Source organism: Pristis pectinata, chromosome 17 (assembly GCF_009764475.1).
Source record: "Pristis pectinata isolate sPriPec2 chromosome 17, sPriPec2.1.pri, whole genome shotgun sequence".
NCBI classification, from domain to species: Eukaryota; Metazoa; Chordata; class Chondrichthyes; order Rhinopristiformes; family Pristidae; genus Pristis; species Pristis pectinata.
This window is the reverse complement of record NC_067421.1, coordinates 6,656,340-6,672,743: the sequence shown is the minus strand read 5'-3', so window position 1 is coordinate 6,672,743 and position 16,404 is coordinate 6,656,340. Positions and strand designations below refer to the sequence as shown.

Genomic DNA, 16,404 nt, shown 5'->3' with positions numbered 1-16,404 from the left:
TTCTGAGTTGACGAATGGATCTGACTCAAATGTTCTTACAGAGAATAGGCCAAATGGGCAACTTCCATGTCGTAATGATTCTATTATTCCAAGAACTGCAACCAGTAATTGAATTACTTGTGTTTGCTTTTCAGAGAGGAGTCAAGATAGCGTGATTTTGGTACTCTCTGATTCTAGCTCAACACAGGATGTCTTCACAGATGCAGCCAGTTCCCAGGACAGTAGCAAGAAAGTTCACTCTGGTAAAGGTAGTCCTTCATCTTCCTCAACTGTGGAGGCTACTGTATTATCCAGGGAGAGCCATGGAAAACTAGAGGAAGAAGATTTTGGGTTACGGATGTCTTCAGAGGATTGCAGAGGAAGCAGTGCAGAGATTACAGAAGCCATTGACGCTTTGACTTTGAGGTTGGCAGAACGTACAGGTAACAGGGCACCCATGGAGAACACTGTACCATCAAGGGAGAATTATAGGAAGTTGGAGGAAGAGGATTCTGTGGGACGAGTCTGCTCTGAGCTTTGTAGAGGAAGCAATGTGGAGATCAGTGAAGGCATAGATGCTCTGGCTTTGAGACTGGCAGCACAAGCAGGGGCAAAATTACACACTGAGACACAGTGTCAGATTAGTAGCATTAGCACTGCTATTGTCACTCCCACCAGGACCACCACCTCATCTCTCTGTGACTCAAAAAAGAAAACAACTGAACCATCAGGGGATATGAAAGACACCTACAGATTGGAGGACCTCCCTCAGAGCCTGCCAGGAGACGAGAAGGAGCAGCGTCGAGTATTGATCGAGCAGTGTATTAGAGCCCTGCATCTGTGTCTCAGTCGATTCCCTCAGCACTACAAGAGTCTCTACAGACTGGCATATCTATACATCTATAGCAAAACACACAAGGTAAATGCATGTCATTCTTTTAGAAAGCTTTATTCAGAATATAGCAATAAATTGTTGTTTGAAAAGATAAACTTTGTGCAACTGAAAGGATGTGATTGATGGAAGGGATGCTAAAGTGTTGAGGACAGCTGATACCGGGGAGGGGTGAGAATTTCATCTCTAGAACTATTACTGATTTGAGGTTCCAGTCTAGAAATTCTGTTGCGTGGCACAATGTTCTTTTGCGCTGCATCATTGAATTTTATCTAAAACCTGATCATGTCCATGCATGTATGCAAGCTTTGGGAAATTCAGTCCCCTGGTGTTCCATGTGTTTGACACACACATGCGCAGAATACAGTGAGGAAACGCAGTGACATCAAAAGCATGATCAATTGCACTACCCTGTTTTTTTCCAATGTGAATATAGTACAGCTCTCAACTCCAATAGCAGTCTTAGCTGGAGAGCAGACCCTGCATTAATTAATGGATCCAAACCCACCTAAGCCACTGCTGGGAAATCCAACAAAAATGATTTTGGCAGAATGGGTAATTTTTCTCGAAAGTAAGTTCCCACTAGAACGCTGTGCTCTTCACCCACTCTGTGACTGCCCCTCTACTGCCATGATGAAACTTCCACTGTCCTTCCAATGTCCTTCACGGCAACTCGGATGTTCTTTATTACAACTTGTCCTCCATTCTCCTGATGAATAATTACTCAGAAATTCATCCCTGGTTGGGAGCCTAAATGCTCTATATACAGTACTCCCTATTGAAGTCAGTGAAATTAACTTTGGAGGCAGAATAATGATGTGTTGGGATGACTCTGTAGCATGTTTAGTGCGACTGACAAAAGGTAAATTTCCAGGCATTTGCTTATTCACAATTGGATGGCTGCTGTTTTAAGGTCTTAAAATTCATGTATTAGCCAGCAAAATGGCAAGCCTTTTTTCTGTCCTATCACTAATGCCATAGATATTTCCATTGGTAGAAACAGTGCAAAGTGAGCTAGCCTGTGGAAGATCCTCAGCAACACACCAGAAGCTGGGAGAACTCAGCAGGTCAGGCAGCATCTATGGAGGGAGTGCATGGATGTCCATAGTGAAAATGAGGTGGTGGGGGGCCAGGGAGTTGAAAGTTGGAGAGCATACGAGTGCTGATGGACATCCAGTCCCTGTACACTTCTATCCACCGACATCCACTACAAACCCACTGACTCCCACAGCTACCTTAGCTACACCTGCTCCCACCCTGCTACTTGCAAGGAATCCATTCCTTTTTCTCAGTTCCTCTGTCTCCACCACTTCTATTATCGAAATGAGGTCTTCCACTCCAGGACATCCGAGAAATTTTCAGAAAATTGGACTCCTCCCTCCACCCCCTCCCCCCCCCCACTGCTATTGATGGAGACCTCACCGACATCTCCTCTATCTTCTGCACCTCTGCCCTTATCCCATCCTCCCACCCCAGGCAGAACAGGGATGAGAGTTACATTGGTCCTCACTTACCACTCCACCAGCCTACTCGTCCAGCATATCATTCTTCGCAACTTTTGCCATTTATGAGATCTGTAAGGAAAATATTTTAAAATTCCTTCCTTGTTCTTCTGAGTCAGCAGCAAGAGCTATTTGCAAAGGAGGCAATTATATGCACGTCAAAGGTTACAAACACTACTTTATTAGAATTATATAAGAACTACTTATTAACCACTTCAAAAAGAAACTACAGAATGCTAGAATACTTATCAACCACTCAGTGAACTGCTCTATACAGTGTCAGAGGGAACCCCAGGTGTCCTACGGCCACTTCCACTGTTCTCACTCTCGCTCACTCGCTCTCTCACTCCCTCAGGAATGGCTGCCACTCCAGCCCTAAAGCGAGGATACCCCTGCCCCTTTTTATACCCTTAAAACCCCTTATCCTAGTGCTTTTCCATGGTACCTTCTATGCCCTTTTCAGCCTTGACACAATGATTCTATCAAATCTTGTCTGTATCCTTTCCATGAACTAGGTTTGTACTGTAAGGGGATGAGTAGATCTGCAACAATCGATTCGTTAGGCTGCATGTTCAATATCGCTTCCATGCTGTTACATGTATACATAGGAAGTGAATGTAAAGCACAGGATCCCATTGCCCTTTTATAGCCTGTTCTAACTCCTCTGCACTTTAAAGATCTATGGAAAAAGGACCTTAACTCTCTGATCTTTTCCTTTTAAGACAGCTATTGTTCAGCCCATGTTTGTTGCACCAAGATTTACTCCATTAGATTTCCCTTGTTGGTTGGAACCAGTACCACCTTCCCATTGACTGCTTTCTTCTGTAGACCCCCTTCACATTCCAGATTTGGCAACCTCACCAGACTCTTGTGGCAAAATCACACTGCAACACAAAAATATTGATTCACCTCTTGCTCTCTGTGCCCAGCCATTTCTTTATTCATGGAGTTGCATTACCTTTAAGAGTATCTGCTGCAATCTTCACAAGGGGGTCATCTGAACACTTAGCATGTTCCTTTTATCTATGCACTTTGGTTTTCTTGAAAAATTGGATGAATTAAATAAAATTAAAAACAATAAACTTCAGATGCTGGAAATTTGAAAACAAAAACACAAAGTGCTTGAGATACTCAGCATATCTGGCAGGATCTGTGGAGAAAGGAACTGAGTTAATGTTTCAGGTCGACCAACCTTCAAACAGTTACATCTGGTTATCCCAAGCTGTCAGGTCAGACGGACAATGTGCCAGAAGTTTCAATGGGCATCTGCAGCAGCCATCACACATATGCTGCACTGTTGGAGTACTGTGGAGCAGAACTGGTGTGCAATCTTGCCATCTGGAGAGCTGACACATTAGTGTCCATATCTCTTTTGCTGAGTTGCAGCCTACCGGTGCTAGGTGTCTCTTCACATGAAACATGAATAGGTGCTGGGCCCCCTGTTGTTTGTCATATATATTAATGATTTGGATGAGATGTCGGTGGCATGGTAAGTTTGCATATGACATCCAAATTGGTGGTACAGTGGAAGGTTATCTAAGGTTATAACAGGACACTGATCAACTGGGAAAGTGGGCAAAGGAATGGCAGATTGAATAGAGGTGAAGAAGGCACATGGTATGCTTGCCTTCATTGATTGGGGCATTGAGTATAAAAGTCAGGAAGTCATGTTGCAGCTGTATAAAACTTTAGTTAGGCCACATTTTGGCGTATTGTGTGCAGTTCTGGTCGCCACGCTATAGGAAGGATGCGGAGGCTTTGGAGAGAGTGCAGAAGGGGTTCATCAGGATGTTGCCTGGATCGGAGAGAATTAGTTAAAAGGGGAGATTGTACATACTTGAATTGTTATCCCTGGAGCGTCAGACAGTGAACAGAGACCTGATAGAAGTACATAAAATTACGAGAGGCATAGATAGAGTAGAAATGGCATAGGTTTAAGGTGAGAGGAGGAAAGTTTAAAGAAGATTTACAAGGCAAGATTTTTTTTACACAGAGAGCAGTTGGTGCCTGTAACTTACTGCCAGGGGAGGTGGTAGAAGCAGCAATGTTTAAGAGGCATTTAAGTAGACACATGAACAAGCAGGGAATGGATGGATACAGACCATGCACAGCAGATAGGGTTAGTTAGATTGGCATCATGACTGGCGAGACATGGTGGACTGAAGAGCCTTTCCTAGTGCTGTTCTACGTAAGTGTGAAGTGATGCATTTTGGGAAGTTAAACCGGGCCAGTACACAGTAAATGGCAGGGTCCTGAGGAGTGTTGTTGAACAGAGAGACCTAGGGGTACAAGGACATAGTTCCCTGAAAGTGGTGACACAGGTAGACAGGGTGGTGCAGAAGGCGTATGGGATGCTTGCCTTCACCAGCCGTAATGTTTGAGTATAGGAGTTGGTATATCACGTTACAGTGGTACAAACCATTGGTTAGACCACACATGGAGTATTGTGTGCAATGCTGGTTGCCTCACTGGAAGAAGGATGTGGCTAAGCTAGAGAGGCTGCAGGGAAGATTCACAAGGGTGTTGCCTGGAATGGAGGTCTTGAGTTGTAAGGAAAGACTGGATAGGCTGTGACTCTTTTCCCCAGAGTGAAGAAGGCTGAGGGGTGATTTAATCGGGGTTTATAAAATTATGAAGGGCATAGATAGAGTCAGTCTTTTTCCCAGGGTAGGGGAGTCTAAAATGAGGGAGCATAGGTTTAAGGTGAGAGGTTTAAGGGGATCTGAGGGACAAGTTTTGCACACAGAGTATGGAGTAAGCTGCCAGAGGATGTATTAGAGGCAGGTACAATTGCAATGCTTAAGAAACATCTGCATGGGTACACAGATCGGAAAGGTTTAAGGTTTATACGCAAAATCTAGACAAATGGGATTAGCTTAGATCGGCATCTTGGTCGGCATGGACGAGTTGGGCCAAAGGGCCTGTTTCCGTGCTGTATATCTCAATGATCTGTGTGCCTTTAATCCAGAATCAACACTCAAGGCATCAGGTTGAACGATCAACCTCCTCCTCTTTATGAAGTGCTCCTAATGCAGAAATGGGGTTGGGGGAGAATGTGGAATGGTGGATATTGAACAGGTGGGGTCCCCTGTGGTTCTGCAGTGATAAAGATAAAAAGAAGAGCAGGACATGACATGGAGTTGCAAGGAGAGTGCCCAGCAGATGTGTAGACATACAGTACTTAGACCGTTCATCACATGTAAAAGGGTTAGTTAGGAATCCATCCATGATCTTTCTGCTCCAGCATGGCCTGGGTGACCATATTGCTCATGGGGACCTGCCCTTCAGTCAAGTTAGTCTTGTTGCTGGGCAGTTGCAAGTGACCTTATCCTGTGAGAGAGAGAGGAAGGCAAGTTCATATCAAAGTCCCATAACTACATGACTGCCATAGTTCAGTTGTTGTAACTAAGTGTGTGGTGTGTGCTCAGGGTGATGTGAATTGCTAAGCAGCATGGAAACATTGAGGAGTGTTTTACACAGCCAGGGAAATGGATCCTGTAGTAGGACTGAAGTGGGTATGTGCCTGTATGTGTGAGTTGAGCTGTGAGGTGTGAGCTTCTGCTGCCGTGGAATGTGTCCTACTCAAGACTGTGTTTGTGAAATTTAATAGGAAGGACCACAGCATTTACCTTGATGAAGGAGTTAGGTTGTGGAATTTCTCTGCACACTGCTCCCAGGTGCAGGGGGCTACCTCAGATGATTCCACTTTTCTCACCTTGCCCTTGTGACACCTGTGCAGAACATGTTCCTCCTCCCCTTGACCTTTCCTAGAGCGTTATAAAGGTCCACGTTGGTAAAACAAGGCTTCCTCTGCAGTCCCTTCCATGTGGCTGTTTGAGTAATGGCACCATGGACGCTCCAGTAGTCCAGTGGTTTAGTAGATGAGTGTTTAGCGCAGGAACTTAATGTCCCTGAATTCATGAGTGGGTTGGAAAGTACATGGTATTGCAGAACTCATGGTTGCTAGTAGTGCACTAATAAGGACAATGAAACACAGAGGCACAAGACACAAGATGAAGGGTCTCGGCCCGAATCGTCGACTGTTCATTTCCCTCCATAGATGCTGCCTGAACTGCTGAGTTCCTCCAGCACTTTGTGTTCGTTGATAATGAAGCATAGTATGTTTATCCAGGTGTGCTGTTAAATATGCAATAATGTTTTAGTGAATCTCTTTAGAGAAGAATGTATTCTAGGCCTTTCTGTTCATATTTGTTAAATAGAAAGTTGATGACGTTGTTTAAATTTCATTCACAGAGTCATCCAGTCATAAAGTACAGAAACAGGCTCTCTGACCCTCTGGGTTCATGCCAACCAACAAGCATCCATTACCCTCATCCCACTTATTCTCCCTATATTCCCATCAACTCCCCCCAGATTCCACCACTCACCCATATACTAGGGGTAAGTTAACCTGTGAACCCTCACGTCTTTGAGACATGGGAGGAAAATGGAGCACCTGGAGGAAGCTCCTGCAGTCACAGGGTCAACATGCAAACTCCATACAAACAGTAGGGATGAAAACCCGGGTTGCTGGAGCTCTGAGGCAGCGGTTCTACTAGCTGCGTCACTGTGCTGCCATGTCCATTTGGTGGAAAAGTATTATAGATACAGTTCAATGAAAAATGAGTGGTGAGATGACATATATGTCACAGCTAATAAAGCTCAGCAGTTACCAGTGAACTGAAGGTCCTGGGATATGTCTCAAAATCTGCACTTAATGTTTCTCTGGATCAGCCTTCCTTACTGCTGCAGTAGGAGGATCCTTTGTTTCCTTGGACAGTGAAATAATGCTCCTAGTCAAACGTCCAGTTAAGCCTGTGACAATAAAACCCTTTACTTTTATTCTGGATACCGACAGTTCTTGCATGCCATTGTGTGAAGTCCTCTGATTTTCAAAAAGCAGACTGAGAATTCTGGTAGTATAACACAACTTGTCAAGCAGCAAACAGATTTATCGTACAAGAATTTTCAACTAGATACAGTCCTGCAATTTATATTGCAAATTATATCATGGGCAACAACAAATTATATCACTCATATTAATGAGCCTAATCCACTTTAAAAATGAACAATTTCTTAACTTTTTCTCTTGGGTTATGTTAATTCATAGTTCAGTCTGGTGTCTTTCTCAGCTTCTGTTTTGATCACAAGAAAACAAGAATTTTCTCACTTTTGCTAGTTCCAGAGTGTGCAGAAGGAAAACTTGCCTCTGTTTCCGCTTGACTTGCCAAACTGCCAATCACAGCTACCATATATACAAAGAACATTTTCCCACCCCCACCTTGATGTGGGAACTATAGCAACTAGATTTTGTTCAGGCTGTAATCAAAACTCAACATACTTTCCAGCATCTGCAGTATTTTGCTTTTGGACTTTTTATTCAGCTGTGTTTGGCTGGGTGTGTTGAATGAAGGCCACTGAAATAGCAAAGATGTGATCATCTCTGGTATGTGTACATTGTTGTATAATGAGACTGCACACCTTTTGAGTTGTCTGGTCTGTTTCATAGGCCAATTAATTTGCCAAACGTACAATCCTAGATTGTTTGTCTTGCTAGAAGCTAATTCTTTACAAATTGAATTTAATGTCATTAACAGTCTGATTAACCCTTTCATAACCTTTTCAATAAGCTAATAACATAATATCAAACCAAAATCTACCCTGAGTCAAATAGGTTAAATCTGAATGCCATTGCATTGATGGTAGATGTTGTTTAATATAATATTTAAAATTAGATTATAAAATGCCCTGGGTATTTTTGCTGTTTTTGTGCTCCTTTGAAGCTGAATCACTGGCCTAAATGGTTTCCAGCTGTTGATACTGACCTATTGCTCTTGTGGTTGGTAGGTGATGGTGGGAAACAGCAGTAGGAAATTTTAACTGGAAAGGAAAGTGCCTCCAAAGAGATTTACCATATAAATCTCACCAATCTTGGCTTTATAAGTATGTTAGCTTTGTGAGGTCACACTTAGGTGAGCTGAGAACACTTCTTCTGTACTCTGCTTAACTTTATGGACCTGACAGTCCTGACATTGTGTGTTTCTGCTACTGGCGAAGCTGAAGAGCAGATAGATAAGAAGTATTGAATTTAACATTAGTCATTAGCCAGGATTACTGTTGAGGATTTAGAGATAAGACTCTGAAGCAGCCTCTGGTAACATGAGCAATAAAATGAGATTCTTCAGCAGAGTCAGTGTAGAATTCTTGAGTATAACGTACTGCAGGCATACCACAAGGTACCTTGTTTTTGTTTAATTATCTTAACTGGGCTGCCAATTACTTGTCCTCTTCGTTGTTTCCTACATAAAGTATTTTAAAAAGTGTATCCTATGCCAGAGTGAAAGTAATGTGATCCAGTTTGGTTGATGGATTTTTATGCTGGATTTCCCATCCAACAATGGCCATTGTGATATAGATGCAGAGAAAAACTGAAGCTGTAGATACAAAATGAGAATAGAAATAAAGCAAAACGAGTAGAGGACAAATGAGGAAACCAAAATAGTGCTTGAGAATTGTTGAGGCTTTATCAAATCCACTTATTAACTCTATTTATATTACAAAACTTAGCACTAATACCACAGTAACATTAGTTGTAAGTGATTCTTGTAAATAACTGGGAGCCAGATCTCTCAAAATGCCAATCACTAGCTATTTTCCAAGTATTTATGGCTGCAGCTTGCAGCTTTCCTTCACTCCTACTGTCCTTGCCAAATTCCCAATAGAGTGGGCTGTCAGCTTGCCAAGTGAATCCAGTACAGCACCTGCATGTCTTTGTGGTAAGTGCCAGGCACTGAAAATGTCAGCACAGTACTTTCACTGGTGAAATTAGAGCCTATTATACTGCTGGGCCCAAAGTATCCTAGAGGTTTACCCTATCCCAACAACTTCCACAACCTCTGTGTGCGTATATATACATATACATATATATATATATATACACGGTCTCTTAAAGGATGCATTTAATGATGGGTACTCAGCTGGATTATAGATTCTCAGATCTTAAGGATATCTGGATTTCCTCTTTTGCTGATTTTTTAAAATCCTGTTTTTAATATGTGGCAGTGATGGATTTCCACAGCCCTTCAGTACCTCAGCCAGTCAGTCATCTTTCACCTATGAGAATGAAGGGTGACTTTTGGCTGGCTTTTTGATACTGTGAGACTGAGCTTGATCCTTTCCCAATGCAGAACCTTGAAACTTCTTCCAACAGGGATTAATGGATAGTGGCCAGAAAATATAACACCCAGGTCATCAGAGAAATCCATGCAATTTGTTTTGATGTTTATTTGCTCTTTTCCTCTGTATTGTCTTGGACTGATCCCTCTGGGCTCTTGCCATGTCAGAGGCACTGGCTCCTCCCTGCCATTCTGCAGTTCAGCCCTAGCTAATGTTGGCACTGTTTGGATCTCCAGTGACATAGCAAGGCTCTGGAGATTCAGCTCGAACATTAAACAGGGTTGGACGGAAGCATGCTGATGTGTGGAAATTCAATTGCCACTCTGTTGATAAGAAAAGTCAGTTAGTGCCAACCATTACTAATACATCTGCTGAAGATATGTCAGATGATATGGCACAAGGTTTTTCAAGTTAGTTTAAGAATATGATCTGCTGGAAGTTAAGTTATACATATGCATGTCTTCAAAGACATTCCATCTTGCTCAAATTTGGTTAAGTTTTATAAACCAAGCTTTATAAACCAGATGGCCCAGTTCACCTGCCACCATTTCTTATAATCTCATAACCGAAATTTATCAGCTGTTTTTTTCTACATCTCAAAGTTTAACACAAACTAACTTGGCCTGTCAAGCTTGTGCCATAATGTTGGGGTTGTGGCTGGTGAGTGGCGAGAAGCAGGAGGAGTATGGTTTTGCGTCCAAGGAAGATGCACCCTCCTGCACTTGTCTAAGCCATCCCAAGGTATGTGTGGCTCTCTCGCTTCGGTCCCTTTATTCACAGCTAGTACATGATTCACCGGTTGTGGTGCATTAGAAGAGCCACATGCTGGACATGGTGCTAGGCACCTTGGGGTGAGACCATTCCTTTCCCTTCCTCAGTGGGCAAGTGGCTCATATTGACAGCATGGTGGACAGCAGGAATCCGTGCAAAGTGAATCCACAGCCTGCCACTGCCATCTGCTCTAGCAACGTGTAGTTATTTTCTCTAGAACAGGCAATGTTTGCTGTGTACATGCAATATCACATCGCCAGTTGACACAGGGCAACCTAGTGACTGAGCAATTAATAATCTGCAAATTTTCTTTACTCTCTCATTAGGAACTGGATGTACTTAAAAGCAAGGAAATATTAAATCTTGATTGTAAACAATTTTGTTGGGTGTGTGTTTGTTTAAACATGTATCCGGCATCCTTAATGTCAGCTCCCAAGATTGAGATGTAGTGTAACTATCCCCATGAGTGCTTTAAGCTACCTGCTGTAGGTAGTCTATATCTTAGAAGCCTACAGGAGGGATGGGATAATGGTTGCCTGGTCGACCATAAATTTTGTGCTGGGTTTGATGTTTTCATCTTCCTATGTCCACAGACTGTTCTGGCGTTCTGAAGCCAATAGTGAATTTCACCGTGGATGCCTGCTTTCATTGAAAAACGGTTCCCAAGTTACAGGAAATAGGCTGCATTTTTCAGGGTCTAGTTGTGGAGGGTAGTGTTGTACAGCAGAGGCAGGTTGGTAGAAGACTGTGGTTTTATGGATGTTAAGTATAAGATGTATTTTGTCACATGCTTCAGTAAACGAATTAACAATAGTTTGAAGCTCAATTTTTCAATGTGAGCAAATGCAAGTGTTGTCTGTCCTGAAGCATGATGACTGGTTGGGTTGCTCTTGGTACTGGAGTGGAGACGACGTAGGTTGAACAGTTCCATTCCAGCGGGAACACTGTAGGAAGTGAGGTACAGCATTGTGGTGAAAAAGATTTAGAAAAGTATTGGGCGATAAAGCAACCTTGCTTGATGTTATTTTGTACTGAGTTTGTGCATATTGTGGACCCATTGGTTGCTACCTTGGCTTGCATGCTCTCATTGAGCAGGCTTAAAATGCAGATGAATTTTGGTGGATAATGACATTTGAAAAGAATGCTCCACAGCCCTTTCAACTGATGGAGTCAAGAGTCAAAAAAAGCCATGTCTTATAGTTGATGCTTCTCTCTGCACTTCTCTTGAAGGTGATGTCCAGTGAAAATCACATCCTCAGCAGCAGCTCTGTGGCCATTTACCACTGCTACTATGATGCTTGCTGACAGATTAGCTGACTTTGAGCAATATTTTTCAGCTTTCAGATCCTATGCATCAGGTCCTCACCGGACAGTGGCAAACAGTAGTAAACCATGTACAATACCTGTAGTTTATTTAGGTAGTAGGCCTTCTTGGGAGGGTGAAGCAATAAATGACATTTGCGGTTTGGTGGTTTCAGGTACTGTGAGTTAGCCACTTCCTGTATTTTTGATAATGTGATACTTGATTGCGCACACACACACCTACTTGAGGTTGGTTCTGGTCAGCCCTGTTGTCACACAGTATGCAGGTCTGACCAGGGTTTCATAATTCCTATTTCTTTACAATACAGACAGAGGCCATTTGGCCTATTGACTCAATGCCAGCTCACAGAGCAGCCTTACTCCTTCTCTAACTTTAACTGTAACCTGTTCTCTCCAGTACCCACAGATTCTGCCACTCAACACTCAACCAAGTGGGCAACTTGGTGACCAATTAATCCACCAACCCACATTGTCTTTGGTGTGTGTGTGAGGAAGCCAGAGAAAGTCACACAAGCAGCACTGGTCAATATTGATCTGGGTTGCTGGAGCTGTGAGGCAGCATCTACTGGCTGCACCAATCTTTGGCCCCTTGTTACCTTTGGCAAAAGCTGGTCATTGGATTGGCTGGAGCTAAGCACCAATGGAGCATTAATACAATGCTACATTACTTTATATTTATATAACATATCAATACACTTTTTAAATATTTCAAAAATAAAGTACTTTCTGGATCAAATTATAACTCCAGAGATTTAAGCTAGGTAGAAAAGAAGTAAATAAATTGGAATGATGTTCTTTAACAGCTTGAAATGAACGTACAGTGGAGTGATTAACACATCGTTGGTGTTACCATACGGTTGCTTCCTTCACGGTGAAATTTATCTGCTGCTTAAGCTCGGTGTCTGCTGTTGGACATGCAGCAGCTCAGAGTGATTCGTAATATTGCAATATAGCTTAAATTGAAGAAAACTATGTGAAATGAATAATGTCTGTTTGGTGTTGAGTGCTTCACAAATTTGTGGAAATTTATGGGAAAGGGGAAGGCTCTGCAGCCTGTTGTGCCCATCCCAGTGGTAAAGTTATTCAGACCAATCCCATCTTCCAGCTCTTGGTCCAGAGCCTTGTAACTACTCAGCCAGCAACCAAGCACTTTTAAATGCTACAAGTGTTCCTACCTCCACCACCATTTAAGGACCCCCACTGTTCCTTGGGTGACAAAGTCATTTCTCAGCTCCTTAGTAAACCTCCTATTGAGTTAATTATAAACCCCATAGAATGGGAATAAATTGATCAGGTTTTATTGTGTGTGTTTTCTGTCAAAATGAACCTAAGAATGTATGAAAATAGCAGGAGTAGGCCACTCAGCCCCTCAAGCCTGTCCTGCCATTTAATATGATCATGGCTGATATACCTCAGGCCTCAGTTCTTTAGTGCTAGTTCCCCAGAGCAAGATTTCCTAATCTTTCAAAAATGTATTTACTTGCTCTTTAAATGCCTCCACTTCCTCCAGAGATTCACCACTGTCTACGATAAGTTGCTTCGCATCTCAGTCTTAAATGACTGCCCTAATTCTGTAACCATGTCCCCATATTCTAGATTCTCCCACTAGTGGAAATGTGTTGAAATCTATCCTGTCAATTCCCCTCAGAATGTTGTATGTTTCAATAAGATCACCCCTCATCCTCATAAACTCCAAGAATATAGATCAAATTTCTTTAGATGCTTGTGATAGGGCAATTCTCTCATCCCAGGAATTAGCCTAGGGAATCTCTTCTGAAAAGCAGCTTGATAGATTCAGCTTGTTATGGACACAGCAGGAAGGGAGGTTGGGTAAGATTGACCACGCTGTAAACACAAAGCTGCAGGGTGGGTTGTTATAGAGGACATGTCAGTTGATTTCATGGAATGAAGGTGTGGGTTAGTTCGAAGTCATATACATCTTTTTATGAACATGGCGGTTTCAGCCATCATACAATCTTAGTAAGTTTTTGATGGAGAACAAGGCCATTTGACCTATTATATCTGTGCTGGTTAAAAAAAACTCAATCCAACCTAATTCTAGCCAACACTCAGTTCTTGATCATAGAGGTCCCTGGTCTTCAAGTCCACACTGAGGTGTTGTTTAAATGTGAAGAGAATTTGCAGAGAGTTGTGGACACAGCCCAGAACATAACGGACACCAGCCTCCCCTCCTTGGACTCTGTCTTTACCTCTTGCTGTCTTGGTGAAGCAACCAGCATAATCAAAGACGCCACCCACCCGGGTCATTCTCTCTTCTCTCCTCTTCCATCGGGTAGAAGATACAGGAGCCTGAGGGCATGTACCACCAGACTTAAGGACAGCTTCTACCCCACTGTGATGACACTATTGAATGGCTCCCTTATACGATGAGATGGACTCTGACCTCACGATCTATCTTGTTGTGACCTTGCACCTTATTGCACTGCACTTTCTCTGTAGCTGTGACACTTTACTCTGTACTGTTATTGTTTTTACCTGTACTACCTCAATGCACTCTGTACTGACTCAATGTAACTGCACTGTGTGATGAACTGACCTGTACGATCGGTTTGCAAGACAGGTTTTTCACTGTACCTCGGTACAAGTGACAATAATAAACCAATACCAATTTCTGCCTCCCACTTTTTCAGGCAACAAGTTCCCAACTGCCACCACCCTCAAGGTGAATTTTCTCCTCCTTCATTTAACTTCCTTTAACTAAATACTTCAAATCCATGCTCCTGGTTTTTGACACCTCTGCTAAAGGAAATAGGTCCTTCCTATTTACTCTGTCTAGGCCACTTTATGCACCTCAATTAAGTTACCTTTCAGTTTGTCCCAAGGCAAACAACCTCTGCTTATCCATTTTTCCCTCATGGCTACAATCCTCTGCACACGCTCCATTGTAATGAAGTCTTTCTGTAATGCGGTGACCAACACTGTGCACTTCTGCAGAAGGAACTGGTCTTTGTATAGTATAACCTCCCTGCTGTTATATTCTCTGCTTTGGCTAGTAAAGGAAAGCATTCCATGTTCCTTTTATAAGCAGACTATAGATCTCTCTTGTTACCTTTGTGGACAAGCACTCCAATGTCTTCCGTTCCTCTCAATCTCCTGCCATTTTTTGTATATTCCCTTTGCCTTATTTTGCCTCCCTACTTGCATTACCTAGCATTTCTATTTTTCTGTCCAACTAACCTGGCCGTTGATATGTTCCTGCAGTCTAATGCTCGTCACTTAGTCTCACAGCCAATTTCTGTGCCAGCTGCAGACTCTTTATATACTGCGAAATGCAGGAGGCTGAGCACCCAGCATGGTGACTGAAACCCTGGGAGTAACAGCTTTCACTCACAAAACACCCAAAAGCATTAGCTTTCTGCCATTGAGCCAATTTTAGATCCAATTCACTACGAGCTTGAATCCCATGTTTATGACTTTCAGCATACCCACTCTTTTCCCCTCTCTGCCTCTACACAACATGTTCAGTATAACAACCCACCCCCATCACGCAGCTTTGTGGCATGGTTAATCTGACGTGCACCTTTAACCAGCCTGCCATCTGGGACCTTGTCCAAGCCTTGCTTTCTTTTTTCCTGAATGTGTTTTCAGCCTTGAACACGTGTCTCTCTGGGTTTCACAGTGTAAAGGCACAGAAAGTTTCTTCAGTCAACATGGTTGTTAGAAGATAGAAACTGTGGGTCACTTTGTGAAAATATTTTGTAGAAACTACCCACACAGGCATTTTCTATGTAGGTGGATTCATGTGTTTTTGGAAAAGTCAAGCTAAGTAAATCATGAAGAGTATAACACATTGTATGTTGGATGTCATATTACAGTATAAATTGCCACCACGAGAGTGGCAATTTATACTGGTTGGAGAATGACTTCTGATCTGAGACCACCACATTCTGTGATTTTTTTTTTAAAAATTCAATTCTGAATATATAATCCCAAATTATTTACCATGGACTTTAGTCAGATTTTGACTCGTTCTTACAATTGTAAACCAGTTTCATTTCAGATGGTCCAGGGCTTATTTTCAAATGTTTACAACTGAACTCCTCTTGTGCGCAGTGCTTCACAAGCACTTCTGCTCGTAAACGGTAGATGGTAAATCCTGGCCCCAGCTGCACATATTCCTGAGTAGTTTATCTAAATTTACTTTCCTTTGACATCTGAAAGTGACTGAGGTGTATCCAAGGTTGGGAAATGTTACTTTCAGCAAGTGGGTATTCTAAATGCTACTTTCCATCCTAGTTGATTGTTTAATTGTTAAATGCAATTCTAGAACCGTCTGTGTGCATATATACAGTACAGTACAGATATTAAATATATCGGAAAGCATCACTTCCTCAGTATACATTCGTGGAAGGTGAACCCACAGTCTTCTGAGTATGGTCAACATACTGCTTACTGAGGCACACTGACACCAGGGGAATTTGTGGTACAGATTGGAGCTGATAACTGATACAGGCTTGGCGTTGGATGGGGATTTGTTAAAAATTCATTAAGGGATGGGTAGCAAATTGGAAGCTTGAATACCCTGTTGAAATATCTCTGCACACCATTGGCAGAGTGTGTAATCTGTGTGTGTGTGTGTGTGTGTGTGTGTGTGACCTAGACCCACCGTGTGGGAGGGCTTTGTGCCTACGTTAGTGGCTCTGTTGTTCTCGATAATAATTGTGACTGCACTTATTTTTCCTTTTGACCAATGTACATTGAAGCCCATGCCAAAGAACTGGCTTGGAAGGACATGTGAGG

General features: G+C 42.5%; 1 protein-coding gene across 1 annotated transcript in view; it reads left to right on the top strand.

Annotated features, from left to right (window-relative positions):
- Window positions 1-16,404, top strand: part of cabin1 (calcineurin binding protein 1) — a 365,306-nt gene that overhangs the window by 136,230 nt on the left and 212,672 nt on the right. The window contains 1 exon segment of the mRNA XM_052032487.1: window positions 135-898. Coding sequence (XP_051888447.1) covers window positions 135-898 — 764 coding nt within the window.